The sequence below is a fragment of the Scyliorhinus torazame genome, chromosome 30 (assembly GCF_047496885.1).
Source record: "Scyliorhinus torazame isolate Kashiwa2021f chromosome 30, sScyTor2.1, whole genome shotgun sequence".
NCBI classification, from domain to species: domain Eukaryota; kingdom Metazoa; phylum Chordata; class Chondrichthyes; order Carcharhiniformes; family Scyliorhinidae; genus Scyliorhinus; species Scyliorhinus torazame.
In genome coordinates, this window is record NC_092736.1 from 25,463,118 (window position 1) to 25,483,122 (window position 20,005).

General features: G+C 46.3%; 1 protein-coding gene across 1 annotated transcript in view; it reads left to right on the forward strand.

Moving 5' to 3' along the window:
• Nucleotides 1-6,133, forward strand: part of LOC140404453 (fibrillin-1-like) — a 716,712-nt gene extending 710,579 nt beyond the window's left edge. The window contains exon 65 of the mRNA XM_072493009.1: nucleotides 4,702-6,133. Coding sequence (XP_072349110.1) covers nucleotides 4,702-5,091 — 390 coding nt within the window. The 3' untranslated portion in view covers nucleotides 5,092-6,133. The remainder of the gene's footprint in view (nucleotides 1-4,701) is intronic.
• Nucleotides 6,134-20,005: the final 13,872 nt, after the last annotated feature.

Genomic DNA, 20,005 nt, shown 5'->3' on the forward strand with positions numbered 1-20,005 from the left:
CACGCCCCAAACTCCCCCCACCCCCGGCAGTTGACGGTAACCAGCTCTCCGAAATGTAGTATAAGCAAAGCCCATCTTTTATGGAACCCCTCACTCAACCCTCTTAAAGCAAATTTCACCTTTTCTAAGTGCGAGAACTCCATTAAACCCTCCAGCCACACCGAGGCACAGGGTGGAGAAGCTGATCTCCACCCCAACAGAACCCGCCTACAAGCGATCAACGAGGCAGAACATCTTCTAACCCCCTCCCCCTCCTCAAACAGCCAGCTCATCTTTGACTTTGTCAGTGTGGTTGATATGCCTGTGGATAATATTACATGTACGCAGCGTGCGTCTTCCCACCAGCAAGTGGAGTCAGACATCAGTCAAGTGACATCCGGCAGAAGGTTGTAAAGTGTACATCAGGACAGTTTCACGCAAGGGTAGTTCCAGGAGCGTCTAAAGTAACTCTATGACAACTTGGACTGTATAGCAATTCTGATTGTTACATTACCACGTGTACATCAATAAATCCTCCTTCTGGTTAAGTCACCAGCAGTTCTGTAAAATACTAGCAAAGACAAGATCACGAACACAACAGTCAGGTGCGCTGTGTACTGCCTTTAGCTGTACCAACCCCAGCCTCGCACACAAGGTTGAGGCATTCACCCTCCGCAGTACCTCACACCACACAACCGCTCCTCCTTCACCACTTCCAGAGAAGCTTTATCCTCCTCCAAAATTCTCCCCTAGATCACCAAGATGATCCCCTCCCTCCAACCCCATCACCGATAACGAGGACGATGCCACCAGAAAAGTCAGGAAAACCTCTTTCGCAAAAGCTCGCACAGGCATGTACCTGAAACACTACCTCTTCCCCAACTCCTCCAAACTTGCAAACCGTCCTTACAAAAGCAAGTCCTTCATCTCCATCACCCCTCCCATCCCCAAAACCTCGCACCATCAATCCTGACTCAAACCTGTGGTTCCCTCAGATCGGCATCAACTTCGACCTCGCCCCCAACCTAAAGTGCTGCTGAAATTGCCTCCATACTTTCAGCGTGGACACCACCACAGGACTTCCTGAGAACTTCCCTGGGGCAAATGGGAGCAGCGCCGCTGCCAGTGCCCACAACCCCGAACCCTTGCAAGAGCTTGCCTCCATCCTCCACCACAAAGCCTCCTACTCCCTGCTCCAACCGCACACCTTCTCCGTGTTCACCACCCAATAATAGTATGACAGGTTGGGAAGGGCCAAGCCCCCAATAGTCACCCTCTCTGAAGTACTAACCTCCTAATCCTTGCCATCCGACCTGCCCACAGAAAAGACAAAACCAACCTATCCAACGCCATAAAAACAATTTCGGCAAAAAGACTGGCAAGCACTGGAATAAAATTAAAAACTGCGCCAAAATGTTTATCTTAACCGTCTACACCCAACCTGCCAACGATTGACCCTACCCACCAGACTCGTAAAATTAAACTTACAGAGCCGGCCCAATCCCGAGCCACCTGCACTCCCAAATACCTAAAGTGGGTTTTGTCACCCGAAATGGCAAACCCCCCTCACCCTAACTCCCGCCCCTAGAGAAGACACCATAAAACACTCAGCGCTATGGCCAAGGACTCTATAACCAGGGCAAACAGAAGGGGGACATAGGGCATGTCTGCCCCGCTCCCCTATGCAACGGAAAGTACTGTGAATTCATTTCACTTGTGCGCACACATGCTATCAGATCCTTATGCAGCAATTTCACCCATGCCACAAACTTAGACCCAATCCCAAACCTCTCCAACACCGCCAACAAATAGCTGCACTCCACATGATCAAATGTCTTCTCCGCATCCAGGTCCCTCCCTTCTGCCGAGAAAGCACCACATTCAACAGACGCCGCACATTTGACGACAATTGTCTGCCCTTTACGAACCCCATCTGATCCTCCCCAATCACCAATCACTCCTTTAAGCGGCAGCACCTTCTCCAATATCTTGGCATCCACACTCAACAAAGATATGGGCCTATACAACCCACACTCCACCGGGTCCTTGTCCTTCTTAAGCAACAATGAAATGGATGCCTGCTCCATTGTCTATGGCAGTGCCCCTTAGCCACCGCGTCCTCAAACATCTCCACCAACAGTGGTGCCAACTTATCCATAAACGTTTTATAAAACTCTACCAGGAAACCATCCGACCCCGGTGCCTTACCCAAAGACATTTTCCCTATCGCTATCCACATTTCTTCCACCCCCACTGGCTCCTCCAACCCTGCCCCCTCATGTCCGACTCTTCCTCGGGAGGCTCCGACTTACACAAATTTTTACAGAACTCCTCAAATGCTTTGTTCACCTGCTCTGGTGATGCCACCAGCTTCCCTGTCCCATCCCGGACCAAATCTCTCTCACAGCCACCTGCCAGCAGAGTTGGCCCGCCAGCAAATGGCGGCCTTCTCCCCATACTCGTATGTGGCCTGCCTCAACCGCTGAACCACCTTCCCTGTGGATACTCAGCCCTTTGTTACACTCCACCACCATTCGCAGCTCTTCTCCCATCAGGATGAACTGGTTGGTGTGCTGCAACAATCACTCCTCCACTCCCTCCGTTGACATCTTTGCCAAAGCCTCCTTCATCGGGGCAAGAGTCTCAGTCACCCACTCAAGCGAGGTCATCATCTTGCGATGCTTGACAAATTGTTTAGAAAATAGCCGCTCAAACTCCCCCACCATTACTTAGGCCAGCTTATCCACAGTAAAGGCCTCAGCCCCACTCAACAAGCCTGCACCTGCCATCTTTCCTCTCACTTGACTGCTCGCTGACCTTGCCAGCGGAATTTCGCTCACCTCCTTTTCCCCTGATTCTCTTTCTGGATTTTCAACATCCTTTGCCTTAGACTATCCCACAAATAATCATACCAAATTCTCCACAAAAACTTGGTGTGAAGAGCCAAAAACCAAAATCTCTCACAGGAGACACCCAACGTGCGACCTCCACCGACGTGTCGCCAATAGAAGTCTCGACTGAATTAATTAATTAATCGCTTATTGTCACAAGTAGGCTTCAATAAAGTTACTGTGAAAAGCCCCTAGTCGCCACATTCTGGTGCCTGTTGGGGAGGCCGGAATGGGAATTGAACCCGCGCTGATGGCATTGTTCTGCATTACAAGCCAGCTGGTTAGCCCACTGTGCTAAACCAGCCTCTAATGTTATGCTACAATTATTCTAAAATGTGGACCCAGATTTTTCAAAGCTTATATATAGCAACACTTGGTCATGTCTGAAAAAATATATTGTGGTAAATTAAGGTTAAATAATAGTACTGTTTAAATTAATTTTAGAAAGCACCTTTCACTTTAATTCAGCTCTCTCCATTCTTGGTTGGGTTGGTAGGTACGCATCTGTTCCGTTGGGCATTTGAACCACAAAGTAGTCAAAATACATATCTACACCACCTCCTTTTCTCCTTTTAACTGAACACAGTATATTGATAATACCAATGTCAAGGAGCAGCCCAGAACATAAAACTTTGCCAACTTTCCCATCTAAAGGGGATCAGTTAGAAGAATGTGTTATCCACACAAAGACAAAGCTGAGCGCTAGAAGTAGAGTCGATTAGAATATTTTATCAATAAAAGTTGATGTTTCAATTTATATTTTATTAGGAATTGTGAACTGTATTTTGTATGTTGTACACATGAAATATTTTTCATGCTATACTTCACGGAAATAACATCCTTTCATAATTACAGGAATTATTTTTTCCTTTGAATTTTTTTCTGAATTAGAAATTCAGAATATCGATATTTTAAAGCTCAAATCCCCAGAATGCTTATATCCTTCTCTGTTTATCTTTTTTTTAAATTATTTTCCAATTAATGGGTAATTTAGCACAGCCAATCCATCTACCCTGCGCATCTTTTCAGTTGTAGGGGTGAAACCCACGCAGACACAGGAAAATGTACAAACTCCACACAGACAGTGACCCAGGGCCAGGATTGAACCCCAGGTCTTCGGCGCTATGAGGCAGCAGTGCTAACCTCTGTACCACCGTGCCGCCTCCACCCTACCCTTCTCTGTTTATAATCACAGGAATCAAAATACCATGAATAGTATTGTTGAAAAAAAGAGACATTTTGTCAGAGCTTTTCATTTTGCACACATCAGGATAATTTCAAACAATGCTTGGGAGTTAACTGTCTGTCACCCTCAACTGGTGTATCTCTGTGACAATGCCACTACCAATCATAGTCCACTTGCCAGTCAATCAGCACTCTCTTCTCATACGGTATAAATTTGTTGTTGTCCCTTACATTGATATTCTTGCAAATTGCCCTGATGAGTGCAAGATGAAAAGCTTCAACAAACTTCTGTCTTTTCAGCAATACTCATATTCTGTACAACCAAATGACGATGAATAGTATACCATTAAAAAAGCATCATTTGTTTACAGATATGTGACTTAATAATGTAGGAATTGACCATTGCACCCATTTTCTATTTGCAGCAATGCAAATTGTGGGACCAATGTCCTGCGTCCAAATTACATCTGAATTATGTCTTCCCCAATATTCAGTCAGACTATTTTCTTCTGGCAACACACAGGCATTAGGTCCTTGTTCAATAAACAAATGGTACACATTGGAAGTATACTGCAAGTTGTAAAGTAGTATGCAGATGCATAATTTATCACATTTAACGCATTTGTATCCCAATTCTTGTTTTTAGGAGGAAAATACAGACAGTTTGCCAATGAGCCTTGCCAGTTTAAGCACAGAAAATCAAATTATCTTCAATTTCAACATTTCTGAACTCAGCAGTAAAGACCACATCCTACAGTTTGTTCCAGCGATTTCTACCTTGACAAATCATGTACGTTACTTGGCTGACCTTGGCAATGGAAAGGGTCTCTTCAAAATTAACCAAAAGGATGGTATAAGCTATCTGCATCTGACCAAGAAGAAGCCAGTACCCGGAGTCTACTCATTAGAAATAAGTAGTATGCCGCTCTTTAAAAGGAAGGAACTTGATCATCTTGAAGATAAGTATGATAAAGACTACCTCACTGGTGAGCTTGGTGGAATCCTCCAAATGAAAATTCAGATTGTGCTTCATTAATACAGAAACAGAAGGTCACACTGCTCCAGCCAAAAGATGGATTCTTTTATTGCCAAACAGATTCTACATATCATGGATACAATCTCTTATTAATTGTAATATGACTGAGCACTGCTTACATCTAATGCTAGAAAAGTAAAGTCGGGGATGCATACCATAGCTCTAAACCACTTACTCAGGCTTTGTATAAATGCAGCGCTGCTATTTCAGTATGACTAGCTTTAGATGTTGTATAATGATATGTTGAATCTTGAAAAATACACACATGGACCTACCAATCCACTTGTTGGAACACCGATGCTGAGAATTTCCATTGTTTTTAGCAGAGCAATAACAGCACTCTCTGCATTGAAAGACACTTCATATTTTTGATCTTTTAAATTTTACTTTTCAAGTTACATTTCACTAGAGCAAACATTTATATATGTACCTGGTGCTAGTAACATGTCAACCTAGATTGTGACTGCACTGTAATATTTTACAAACTTGGTAGCCAAAAATGCAATTACTCAGTCTAAGTATTACCAGATTGTTTGTTCCATTACTTTACAAAGAACCAAAGTTAGTTCAGTAGCTTATCTCAGTTATGCATTTTTCACTCATGTAAATTGTGTGTATACTGCGACTATGCTACTTTTTATCATGGAAAATTTTGTATACCAGATTTTTCGTGTGTGTGTATGTATGTGTGTGTATGTATGTGTGTGTGCGCGCGTGTGTGTGTGTAAACGTTCGTGTGTGTGTTCTCATTCCAACCCTGAGTGAGGGTGTTGTAATGGTGCTTTAAGAACAACTACTTCTAAAAATTAGATGCAATATCCCTCTGTGAATAATAAAATGCACATTGAGGACTTAATGAACAGGAACCAGTCGGGTCATAGGATTTATAGCATTCTCTAAAGCGAGACAATCAAACTGTCAAACACAGTCTCATGTAAAACAACATATAACAGTACCAGTATTTTTATGCAGCTCACCGTCAAAAAATGTTTAGATCTTCAATGTCAGTAATTCCACAATAAAACAGTATTTTCAGTTTTAATACCTCACTGTGTTAACTATTCTGACTTCATATGGAAAAGGATTAATTTACTGCCTCTACCTGACATCCCTCCCCGCTTCACAAGTATCTTTGAAAATGTAATTTCTCTTTTGTCACTTTCGGCAAACAAAAGTTCATGTCAGCTCAAATGTCTGGTATGGGATAAAGCTGGTGTGGGAATCATGTCCGAAAAAAAATGCTGACACTGTGGCCTGTCGTGTTTCTTTGAATCTATGATGTCAATTTATTTGCACCGTGTTCATGTGCAAAAAAGAAAATGCCTCCCACACTATAAAATGGGCACCATACACAACAAACCGTACAGGAAACAGCAGAAAGATTTCTTATGTTTGTCATTTATAATAAAATCATCTGTTATAAATTAATAACTCTTCATCATAGTAGATCTTCCTGCTGTTTAGGATGCTGCTAACTAAAAGCAACCAGAGGAAATCTTTTCTGGTTGAGTCTTTTGAATTGAAGGATGCAAAACTAATGCAATTCTAGATGAATACAGAGCATATTCTGAACAGTACAGTGATCTGATTTATCCAACAGCAAGCAGACACAAAGTTAAATGTATGAAGTTCAAATTAATAAATTAGTGAAGAGAACCATTTTGACAATATTTTATTGAGGTAAGTAACCAATGCTGTATGTACAGTGTAGTAACAGGAACTCCATGCGAACATTAGCATATAGCACTAGACAGTTTATTTAGAGGCAAAACTATGTACAGAAAGTATGAAGGAACCTTGCAATACTGGCCAGTGCCTCCCAACTCTTCTAGGCTGGATCTGTTCTGCAGGTTTTAAAGGCCCACAGCCTGCTGGAATCGCGCATGCTTTGTTCTGATAGGCTGGGCGTCAAGTAGCCTCTAAGGTTTGCCGAGGCCTCGGTCAGGGAGGTCATGTGACCCCCGATGTTTGCTGCAACATCCTTTCCCCTTCAGGTCCACTAATACACCCCCCCACCCCCCACTTACTGGAGATCTTGATCTCAGTAGCTAAGTTTATTGGGGCGCCTTTGTTCGCCTTGAGAGTGACAAAGTGCCCCCAGTTGGGGTTCTGCCTCGGGGGTTGTGTTGCTTGGGCCGGTCCCTCAAATTTCTTCTTTGGGCGCTGGTAGCTCCTTGTCCTCTGCTCCTCCTTACCCAGTGGGCACAGGTTCTCGACTCATGATGGGCTGTTTGGCCACTTTGAGCCTATGATAGGTACTAACCATGAGTAGGTTGGATGTTGCAGAGGCTACCACCTCTAGTGAAGGTTCTCTTCTTAAATGATCTAAATGCTTCCACAGGACGTTATCCTGGGTCCAGGCCTCCTATGACACCTGGCTTTTCTTGGCTACAACAAACTCCGAAATTCAGGCTAGGTCCATTACCAAAGTTCCTTATGAAAACCAGATCATTTATTTCAAATGCTCTCTCTGCCTTTGACAAGCAATGATTCTTTTTTTGAGATCTTGCCTGGACTTCATCCCCCCGCCCAATTCAGGAAGATCAGGTACAGTCAGTTCTGTAAACAACGCCCCATCAGCAGCTCCACTGGGGAAACTCCCAGCGTGGAATGTGGAGTAATCCTATATGATAACAAAACCATGAAATCTTGGTATCCGAGGAAGACGGCAACTATTTTCTCATTCCGGCTTTGAAGGTCCGCACAACGCGTTCCGCCAACCTGTTTGGTGATGGGTGGTACAGTGCCAATTTTATGGCCCTGATCCCATTGAAAGACATAAACTGCTGGATTTCCATTCTGGTAAACGTGATACCAGTGTCTGAAACGAGGATCTCAGGTACACCATGGACACAAAAACACTGGCGCAACTGATCGACACTGCGTAAGATGTAGTGGACTTCACCTGGTACATATCCATCCATTTCGAGTGGATGTCTACCAACGAAAGGAACATGGTCCCCAAGAAAGGCCGCACAAAGTCGACATGTACCCTCAGCCAAAGTCCTACCAAGCCATTCCTGGGGGTGCAGAGGGGCACAACGGGCAGGTTCCGCTGTTCTTGACACTGGTTGCAATGCTCTACCTTGCTAGTAATGTTGAAGTTGATGCTGGGCCACCACACATAGCTCTGTGCCAACATTTTCATTTTAGATATGACCAAGTGGGCATTTTGCAACTCCTCCGATAACAGCCATCTACCAGGACCCGGAACAATGACGACAAACCCTAGAGGGGCACACCGTCCTCGCAGTTCAACTCGTGTCTCCTGATCAAATTTTGAACGTTTTAACGTTTCTGAAACAGGACCAAGGTATCCATCATTCAAAATCATATAGCACAGTGGTTAACACTTGCATCACAGTGCCAGAGTCCCGGGTTCGATTCCTGGCTTGGATCACTGTCTGTGCGGTGTCTTCACATTCTCCCCGTGTCTGCGTGGGTTTCCTCCCACAAGTCCCGAAAGACGTCCTTGTTAGGTGAATTGGACATTCTGAATTCTCCCTCCGTGTACCTGAACAGGTGCCGGAATGTGGCGACTAGGGGATTTTCACAGTAACTTCATTGCAGTGTTAATGTAAGCCTACTTGTAACACTAATAAAAGATTATTATTATGCTTGATTTTTGACAGATAGGTTCTTTTTGTGTCCACAACCTGATTTGTCTCACAGCCACCGGTAACGTCACCAAGAAGTTTAAAGTCAACAAAACCTCCTCAGGCACCAGTGGGACGTGGAGCTTGCGGGAAACGGGAGATGGCTCAAGGCATCCACCTGAAATAACTGAACCCCAGGCCACAGGGTATATTCAAAGGCTAACAGTAGCAACGCCTAACGTTGTATTCGGCAGAGGCAATAGGGGGAATTGCCTTATCCTCCTTAAATAATCCTAACAAAGGTTTGTGGTCCATCACCAATGTGAAATGCCGTCCATAGACAGATTGGTGGAATTTCGTAACGCTGAACACGACCGCCGCGCCTCCTTTTCAATTTTAGAGTACCCTTTCTCTGCCGCGGAGGGGGTTCGGGATATGTAAGCAATGAGCCTGTCTGTTCCATTGGGCAATCAATGAGAAAGAATGGCCCTAATCCCATATGGAGATACACCACAGGCGAGGACAGGTTCCTTCCGAGGGTCAAAATGGATCAGCAAACAGACTGAAGACGCTGCTTCACTTGATTGAAAGCCTCCTCCTGGGGTACTTTCCAAAACCATTTCTGGTGTTTCTTCAACAAAGCATGCAATTGCGCTAATAGGGTGGCCAGATTTGGAATGAACAGATTATGGAATGAAATCTGTGCCCACTCCCAAGATGTTGGGCATTCATGCTGTATGGTTTCCAGCTGCCATGTTTCAACTAAACATTTCTTTAAAAACAGGAGTGGATTTCAAGTGGATACTTGAGGAAAAGGTTGTTTCACTACCTGTTTCAAAGTAATGCTTTAAGTTAGTTTAATGCTCCTTCCTTTACTGTCCCTTTAAGTTCAGTAGCAATATGTATAAATTTCACTTGGTTATCGATGTTCACTCACTAGAATAACACAAAACGTTGATTAAAGATTATTACCATAATTTGCAAAGCAAGATTAACCCAGGTTAAAAGGATCCCTATTGTGCAATACAAGTCTAGCACTTGTTTCTCAAGCAACACCATAAAAACAGACTAACTGGTAGTTTATCTATTACTGTCTGTGGGATCCTGCTGACAGCAATCACTACGCGTTAATGGTAATTTATTGACTTTGACGTATTTTGGGGCATCATGAGTTTATGATAAATGCAGTCTAAATGAAAATTCTTTTTTTTTCATATTCGAAGGAACAGAACATTTAACCTCATCCTTCCATCTTTTCCCTTAAAAGGGCAGTTATTTTAGCAGTTAAAGAAAAGCTGGATGAGATAGATCACAAGGATTCAACTCTTCATTTTGGTAAGACCCATCGAAGAGGACAACCCCCATCAGTGATAAACCATGATTAATAGTCGTGTCGAGGATTTGAGGTCATTATCCCATCCTGCCACTCAAACAATGAAGTCTTTCATTATGGCCCATAACTTCTGATCTCCAGGATGTCGTACCTAGGGGAGGGGAGTACCCCAAAGATGCATTGACCTTTACAACAGACAGTGCCATAAAAATGGTGTGTGGGGAGAGGGTTACGGTTGTCTTCCTTTCACCTGAATCCCCTGCACTCGACTGAGAGGATTCCTGGAAGCTGCACTGCACTTTTCCCACCCAACCTGAGTTGGAAGGTGGGGTGAGAAAGGTGTGGCTGTATTTTTTGTATAATTGCCACTCCACAGGTTATGGTCCTATACCTGTGTCCATGTACTTTTGGCTTTCTATTGATGAGTGGTGAAAATAATAAGATAAATAATATAATATTTTCACTGTGGGTGATTCCTTAAATTGAATTTTTCTACTTGTTTGATTTCTATTTTGTTTGCTCAAATTACAAATGTTGTGTTAAAATCATAGAATCTCGACAGTGCAGAAGGAGGCCATTCAACCCATCGACCCTCCAAAAGAGCACTATACCCAGGTCCGCTCCTCCACCCACCCTATCCCAAGGTTTAGTGAGTGGGAAAAACTGAGGGAGATCAACATTAGTAGAGAAATGGTGCTGGGAAAACTGATGGGATTGAAGGCGGATAAATCCCCAGGGCCTGAGAATCTGCATCCCAGAGTGCTTAAGGAGGTGGCTCTGGAAATAGTGGATGCTTTGGTGGTCATCTTCTGAGATTCTATAGACTCTGGAACTGTCCCTGTAGATAGGAGGGTAGCTCACATCACTCCGATATTCAAAAAGGGAGGTAGAGAGAAAGCAGGGAATTGTAGACCAGTAAGCCTAACATCAGTAGTGGAGAAAATGCTTGAATCCATTATCAAGGACTTTATAGTGGAACATTTAGGAAACAGTGGCAGGATCAGTCAGAGTCAGCATGGATTTATGAAGAGAAAATCATGCTTGACAAATCTGTTGGAATTCTTTGAAGAGGTTGTCATGACATCCACATCAGCATATCATGGTGCAATCACACACACACACTGATGGACAGGTAGTTGGACCAACCAACACACACACAACATCGCAGCCAATCACCAGTGAGAGCACACGCACTATAAAACAGGGAGCACCACAGTTCCCGCTCATTCTACCAGGAGATAGCTCAGAGCACAGAGCTCACAGCGTGCCACTCAGACATAGACCATGTGCTGAGTGCCTCACCAAGAGAGTGATAGGGCTGGGTCCACAGGTTAGCTGGTGAAGCACGAACCTCAGCCAGCAGTTAGTAGTTGTTATTGTTTAAGACAATAAAACAGAGTTGTACCATCTACAGCCGTGTTGGATCATTTGTGCATCGGAACACCCAACACGACATGATACCAGTAGTGGAAGCTAACCAGCGACTGTGAGACCTACCTGCACCCTTTCAGAAATCCGCCATCCCGCTTCATGGAAAACATCAGCCCGCCGCAGCCGCTCCGAATCGCTGGAAATCTTGGCGTCAACTGGAAGCTGTTTAAACAGCGCTTCCAGATCTTCCTAGAAGCCACAGACAGGGAGAATGCATCGGACACCAGGAAGATCACCCTCCTCTCCACGACGGGGCAACACGCCATCCACATCTACAACTCCCTGGCATTCGCGGAAGGCGAGGACGACAAAATACAAGACGGTGCTTCTAAAATTCGAGGAACACTTCAGCGTGGAAGTCAATGAGAGCTTCGAGAGGTACCTCTTCCAGCAGCGCCTGCAGGGTAAGGATGAGCCTTTTCAATCTTACTTGACACACCTCAGTATCCTCTGCAGTCCTGCGGCTATGAGGCCACCTCCGACTCCATGATCCGGGATCAGATAGTTTTTGGGGTAATCTCGGACACCCTGCGCCAGCAGCTCCTCAAAATTAAGCGCCTCACCCTAGCGACTGCCATCGAGACCCGCGTCCTCCACGAGAACGCGACCAGCCGGTACTCCCAAATCCAGGTGGCCGAAACGGCACGGCAGGAGTCCTACGAGGCGGAGCGGGTCCAGTCGATCGAGTTCCTCCCGGCCCGCAGCCCGGACGAGGGCGGCCATTTCGCGCGTTTTCCGAGGCCTTCCGCGCTTGTACGCGCCAAGAGGGGACGCTGACGCAGAGGGACGTGATGCGCAGGCGCGCTCTACGCAGGACCGCACCGCGAATGTGCGGTGGTGCAACGAATGCCGTGACATCACGACGTGCGGCAACTGTGACTCCGCCAAAGCGCTTCAATGCCTCCGCTGTGGCAGGATGGACCACTACGCTGCCTGCTGTCGAGCACCTCAACCTGCCAACTCTCAACAATTCCGCCAGCCTCGCAGGGACGTGCAGGCTATTCAGCCCCCATACACTGAGTCATATCCTGACAGCATACAGACCAGTGACACCGAAGACAGGGAACCCTTCCGCGTTGCGGTAATCCACAGGAACCAGATGTCCCCAAGTCGGAACCACCAGCCGCTGCCAGTGCACAGCATTGATCCGGGCGATGAGTGGTGTGCCACCCTAACGGTCAACCGATCACAGATCACATTTCGCTTGGACACTGGTGCCTCCGCCAATCTCCTTGCATGGTCAGCCTTCCAGACCTTGAAGGTTATACCACCGATTCTGCCATCCCATTGTCAGCTGATGGACTATAATGGAAACGTCATCCCGGCCACGGGGTCCTGCCAGCTCGAGGTTACACGCAACTCACATAAGCCACATTGTCTTTTGAAATAGTTGGATCCTCAAAGGACACTCTGTTAGGCGCACAGGCGTGCAAGATCCTCCACCTAGTGCAGCGGGTACACACTCTGTCTCCAGAAAGCACGTCCGATTTCCCGGATGCAGACTTTAGGGCGCAGCTCCACTCACTCCTCGCGCACAATCAGGAGGTTTTCGAGGGCATGGGCACACTGCCCTACACGTACAGAATACGGCTCAAACCGGACGCCACCCCGGTCATTCAAGCACCTCGTGGAGTCCCAGCACCACTCAAGGACCGCCTCAAGCAGCAGCTGCAGGACCAAGGAGTGCTTTCCCGGGTCACGGAGCCTACGCCATGGGTCAGCTCCATGGTGTGCGTCAAGAAGCCCTCCGGCGAGCTCCGGATCTGTATCGATCCAAAAGATTTGAATAATAACATTATGAGGGAACACTACCCCATACCCAAACGTGAAGAAATCACGAGCGAAATGGCTCGGGCAAAATTATTCACCAAGCTTGATGCCTCAAAGGGTTTTTGGCAGATTCAATTGGATCAGTCTAGCAGGAAGCTGTGCACTTTCAACACTCCATTTGGCAGATACTGCTACAATAGGATGCCGTTCGGCATCATCTCGGCCTCCGAGGTGTTCCATCGCATCATGGAACAGATGATGGAGGGCATCGAAGGGGTGCGCATCTATGTAGACCATCTGGTCCACCACACCACAGGAGCACATCAGTCGTCTCCAGCGTGCCTTTGCACGGATACGAGATCAGGGCCTGAGCCTCAACCGAGCCAAGTGCTCTTTTGGCCAGACTGAGCTAAAGTTTTTGGGGGACCACATCTCCCGGTCAGGGGTGCGGCCGGATGCCGACAAAGTGGCAGCCATCGCAGCCATGCAGCAGCCGGCAGACAAGAAGGCAGTGCTGCGCTTTCTCGGGATGGTCAACTTCCTGGGGAAGTTTATTCCTAACCTTGCCTCACACACGTTGGCTCTTCGCCACCTGGTCAAAAAGACAACGGAATTCCAGTGGCTGCCCGCCCACCAGAGTGAATGGGAGGATCTCAAGGTCAAGCTCACCACTGCCCCGGTACTGGCGTTACTCGATACCACACGGGAAACGAAGATCTCAACTGACGCCAGCCAGTCCGGGATTGGGGCGGTACTCCTGCAACGGGACGACACCGCACCATGGGCCCGGTCGCCTATGCGTCGCGGGCCATGACCCCCACAGAACAGCACTATGCGCAGATTGAAAAGGAGTGCCTAGGCTTGTTGACCGGCATCGACAAATTTCACGATTATGTGTATGGTCTTCAGCGTTCACTGTGGAGACCGACCATCGCCCCCTGGTCGGCATCATTCAGAAGGACCTCAATGATATGACCCCTCGCCTCCAGCGCATTCTGCTCAAGCTCTGGAGGTACGACTTCCAACTTGTCTACACCCTGGGGAAAGACCTCATCATCGCGGATGCTCTGTCCAGGGCGGTTAACACACCACCCGAATCGGAGGGGTTCGTTTGTCAGGTTGACGCACAGGTAGCCTTCACATCGGCCAATCTGCCGGCCACTGACGCACGTCTGGCCCACATTCACCGTGAGACTGCGGCTGACCCCCTTCTACAGTGTGTAATGCGCCACATGATGGAAGGGTGGCTCAAGGGGCAGTGCCCACAATTTTACAATGTCCGGGATGACATGGCTGTCATTGATGGTGTCCTCTTGAAGTTGGACCGGATTGTGATCCCACACAGCATGCACCGGCTTGTCCTCGAACAACTGCACGAAGGCCATCGCGGAGTTGAAAAGTGCAGGCGGAGGGCCCAAGAGGCTGTGTACTGGCCGGGCATCAGCGATGACATCGCCAACATGGTGCTCAACTGCCCCACCTGCCAAAGGTTTCAGCCGGCGCAACCCCAGGAGACACTTCAGCCCCATGAGTTGGTCACGTCCCCCTGGGCGAAGGTGGGCGTGGAACTCTTTCATGCGCTCGGCAGGGACTACATCATTCTGATTGACTACTTCTCGAATTATCCGGAGGTCATACGTCTGCACGACATGACATCATCAGCTGTCATCCGGGCATGCAAAGAAACCTTTGCTCGACATGGAATTCCGCTCACCGTTATGTCTGACAACGGGCCTTGCTTTGCGAGCCAAGAATGGTCTTCCTTTGCCACTTCATACAACTTCATGCACGTGACGTCCTGTCCCTTGCATCCCGTCGAACGGCAAGGCGGAAGAGGGCATCCACATTGTGAAGCGGCTCCTCTGCAAGGCTGCTGATGCCGGATCTGACTTCTGTTTAGCCCTGCTGGCCTATATCACGGCCCCACAGTCCACGAAACTCTCGCCAGCCCAGCTGTTGATGGGTCGCACCCTCACGACTACTGTGCCGTCCATTCATGTTCCTGAACCCGACCATGCCCCAGTACTGCAAAGGATGCAACAACAGCGTGCTCAGCAGAAGGCAGCACATGACGCTCGGGCAACTGATCTTCCTGCCCTGGCGCCTGGAGACAACGTCCGCATACACCTACCGGAGGGTGGCTGGTCGGCAATCGCCGAGGTTCTCCGCCGCGTGGCTCCCCGCTCGTTCCTGGTTCGCATGCCTGATGGCTCCATTCGCCGACGTAATCGGCGGGCCCTTCGTCTGGTTCCGCGCTCGCTACGAGATCATGCACCGGTGCCACGCCCTCCTGTTGTCCCTGATGTCGACTACGTTGAGCTTCCTGCCACTCTGCCTATTCCTCTCTCGCCCGTGGCCAGGCCCATTCCTCAGCCGGTGGATCCTGACCCACCCTTGAGGCGGTCAACCCGAATTCGTCGCCCACCTGATAGACTTGACTTATGAGCCTGTTAGCACATTGGACTCACTGAATTGTTTTACAGTACTTTTAACGTGTTTCTTTCTTGTTGTTCCAGAGGTTCGCTCTCTCGTTGTTTGCTGATTGCATTTGTTTGTTATTGTTACAACCTCGTTGCTCTGTTGCACCTGACACCTTCCTCTCTATATAGTTTAGCCTCGGGTACATGTTGTAAATATTGCGCACTCATACTCAGATGCACTCAGTACACACTTCTATTTATTAGCATGTAGGCACATATCCTTGTGAAAAGGGGGGGATGTCATGATATCCACATCAGCATATCATGGTGCAATCACACACACACTGATGGACAGGTAGTTGGACCAACCAACACACACACAACATCGCAGCCAATCACCAGTGAGAGCACACGCACTATAAAACAGGGAGCACCACAGTTCCCGCTCATTCTACCAGGAGATAGCTCAGAGCACAGAGCTCACAGCGTGCCACTCAGACATAGACCATATGCTGAGTGCCTCACCAAGATAGTGATAGGGCTGGGTCCACAGGTTAGCTGGTGAAGCACAAACCTCAGCCAGCAGTTAGTAGTTGTTATTGTTTAAGACAATAAAACAGAGTTGTACCATCTACAGCCGTGTTGGATCATTTGTGCATCAGAACACCCAACACGACAGAGATAACCAGTACAGTCGACAAGGGTGAGCCAATCGATGTGGTATATTTGGACTTTCTGAAATGAAATGAAATGAAATGAAAATCGCTTATTGTCACAAGTTGGCTTCAAATGAAGTTACTGTGAAAAGCTCCTAGTCACCACCTGTTCGGGGAGGCTTGTACGGGAATTGAACCGTGCTGCTGGCCTGCCTTGGTCGGCTTTAAAAGCTAGTTATTTAGCCCTGTGCTAAACCAGCCCCTAAGACGTTTGACAAAGTCCCGCATAAGATTATTGTGCAAAATTAAAGCGCATGGGATTGGGGGAAATGTGTTGAGATGGATAGAAAACTGGTTGGCAGAGAGGAAACAAAGAGTAGGGATTAATGCATCCTTTTCAAATTGGCAGGCAGTAACCAGTGGGGTACCACAGGGATCGGTGCTGGGACCCCAGCTATTCACAATATATATTAATGATTTAGATGAGGGAGCAAAATTTAACATCCTAAAGTTTGCAGATGATACCAAATTACGTGGGAGGGTGAATTGTGACGAGGATGCAGGGATCCTACAGCAAGATCTGGACAGGTTGGGCGAGTGGGCAAACCAATGGCAGATGCAGTATAATTTGGATAAATGTGAGGTTATTCATTTTGGAAGCAAAAACAGGAAGGCAGATTACTACCTGAATGGTTGTAAATTGGGAGAGGGGAGTGTGCAGCGGGACCTGGGTGTCCTTGTGCACCATTTGCTGAAGGTAGGCATGCAGGTGCAACAGGCAGTAAAAAAGGCTAATGGTATGTTGGCCTTCATTGCAAGAGGTTTTGACTATAGAAGCAGGGATGCGTTGCTTCAATTGTACAGTGCCTTGGTGAGGCCACACCTGGAGTATTGTGTGCAGTTTTGGTCTCTCAGAGGAAGGATGGTCTTGCTCTCGAGGGAGTGCAGCGAAGGTTTACCAGACTGATTCCAGGGATGGCGGAACTGTCATATGAGGAGAGATTGACTAGGTTGGGATTGTTCTCGCTGGAGTTCAGAAGAATGAGGGGGAATCTCCTAGAGACTTATAAAATTCTAACAGGACTAGACAGGATAAATGCAGGGAAGATGTTACCAATGATGGGTGTGTCCAGAACCAGGGGTCACAGCCTGAGGATTCAGGGTAAACCATTTCGGACAGACATAAGGAGACACTTCTTCACACAAAGAGTGGTGAGCCTGTGGAATTCATTACCACAGGAAATAGTTGATGCTAAAACTTTGAATATATTCAAGAGGCGGCTGGATATACCACAAGGGGAGAATGGGACCAAAGGCTGTGGGGAGAAAGCAGGATTAGGCTATTGAGTTGGATGATCAGCCAAGATTGTGATGAATGGCAGAGCAGGCTCGAAGGGCCAAAAGGCCTCCACCTGCTCCTATCTTCTATGTATCTATGTATATGTATCCTATCCCCATAACCTAACCTACACATCCCTACACACTAAGGGATAAATTAGCATGGTCAATCCACCTAACCCGCACATCTTTGGACAATGGGAGGAAACTGGAGCACCCGGAGTAAATTTGACCCATCGAGCCTGATCTACTATTCGATAAGATCATGGCTGATCTGGTTGGGGCCTCAACTCCACTTTCCTTCTTAATCCCATGCCCTTAGATTCATGATTGACAAGGATGGCAATCTAATTCAGCCTTGAAAATATTCAGTGATCCTGCCACCTCTGCTCTCTGGAGAAGAGAGTTCCACAGACCCACGGCTCTCGAAATGAGGAGAATTTATTTCTCAGTCTTAAATAGGACAACCCTTATTTTTAAACTGTCTCCCATTAAAAAAATAACTGGTTAAGTTTAAACCCATCCATACTCTTTTGTAAAACATTTTTAAATTACTTTTAAAAATGTTGAGTGAACAAAACTACCAGTGCCATTTAAAAGAGGCTTTGTTCAGGACACTTTAAAGTCATTATTTCATTCTCTGCAGTCCTGATTCTCTGGAGAAGATGAGCACTGCTAGCCAAGAGTCGGCTGATGACCTCAAGTATTGCTGTAAAACCCATAGGTTGATCTCCCTGTGGTTTTATATCTGACTCTCCACATGTGGAAATGTCTGACATCTCTCTGCTCCTTTATGCATTGGAAATATAGTAAGTATAAATTTTATGCCTTAAAGCCACATATTATAACCCAAGTAAAATATTGGAACCCATTTATTGTGCCGCTTGTAAAATTTTGTTTGCTGTTATATCTCATGAATAGGAGGAATTCTTGAATACAGACTTTGTGCATGAAAGAATGCGGGTAGGTGGTCTGATTTGTAGTTTCATACAAAGAAAAAACGTCTTATTGGTGCTGTAAGTATAATAAAAGAGGGGTTACAAACGATAAGCATGAATATTAAAACATTACCCCTTTGTTATGTTCAAAATGTAATACAAACAAATCAAGGAACATGTTATTTTCATAGCTAAATAAATCGGAGTAAAAATGTATTTTGACCTTGCATAATGGTCAGTCTCGATCGGCTGCCCATGATACTCCCCTTTCAATATTCAGGTCCATTTTAATCTAAATCAAATGGTGCATTTAACAGATGGCCAAATCTAGTTCCAAAATGAATTTGTACCCCACAGAACGTGTACAGTTCCTTGCATCCCATTAATGTCACACCACCTATTTTAGGGTAGTTTGCTCTGTCAAGGAAAAGAATATCAATGAATGCCTGCCATAAAAAACATATGACAAATGGCAGAAAAGAGCATGTACGCGCACACTGGGTAGGAATGTCAACCTTTCCTCTTTGGAATGCAGGTTGAATCCAGCCTAAAAAGTGATGACTTTAGAGTCTCCTCTAACTAATGGTATAATGCACTTGAGTCTGGCTACATGGTTTCTTAGGAGTTAACATCGACAAGACCAGATTACAATATCGCAGGCATGAAAGTTGTGTCTCCATGCATCCTGGGAGGGGGCATACAGGTTGTCAGAGGTAGAAAGATAAAGCAGTAATTTCTTGTTATTTTCACAACCATGCCATTGAAATGAATGAGCTAATAGTGAAAATCCTATTTTGACTAATAATGACTAGTTTTATTAATTTAGGTTTGTAAGAAAAGCAAATACTGTGCAGTAAAGGCAGTTGACTGTGGAAGTGGTGAAAAAGGGAGGATAAATGTACACTAGCTGGCATTCATCTCCTAAAAAGGAAGATTGTATACGAAGGTACACTAAATGGCATTCATGTCCTGAAATAACATACCTCTTACAGCTAATTTGGCACAATATTAATGACTGTCAAGTGCTTTATCTGACACCCAAGCAGATCAAACAGTTATATTTATTCACCTTCCTTTGCCAGCAACATTTAAATAACTTGTTTGTTCTCTGACAGGCTGGTTTACCAACAAAAAATGTGAGGTGTCACTAGGGGGAACAGGTCCAAGAACGAAACACAAAAGGTCAAGTTTATTGGCCACACGACCCTCCAGATCCACTGAAGTGTGTGCATGACTACTACGTACCTGCAACAGGTCATGCATAATGCTCCCGTGGCATGTTAACATGTCATCAAGGTACTAAAGACAGTCTCCTAGATTTCCATGGCATTCTCTCAGATATCCCCCAGGGAAATTCAATCTTGTATGTTTGTGTAGCAGCCGTGACTGAACAGCAATACTCAACTGCATTCTGCTGTGCTCTCTTCACAGG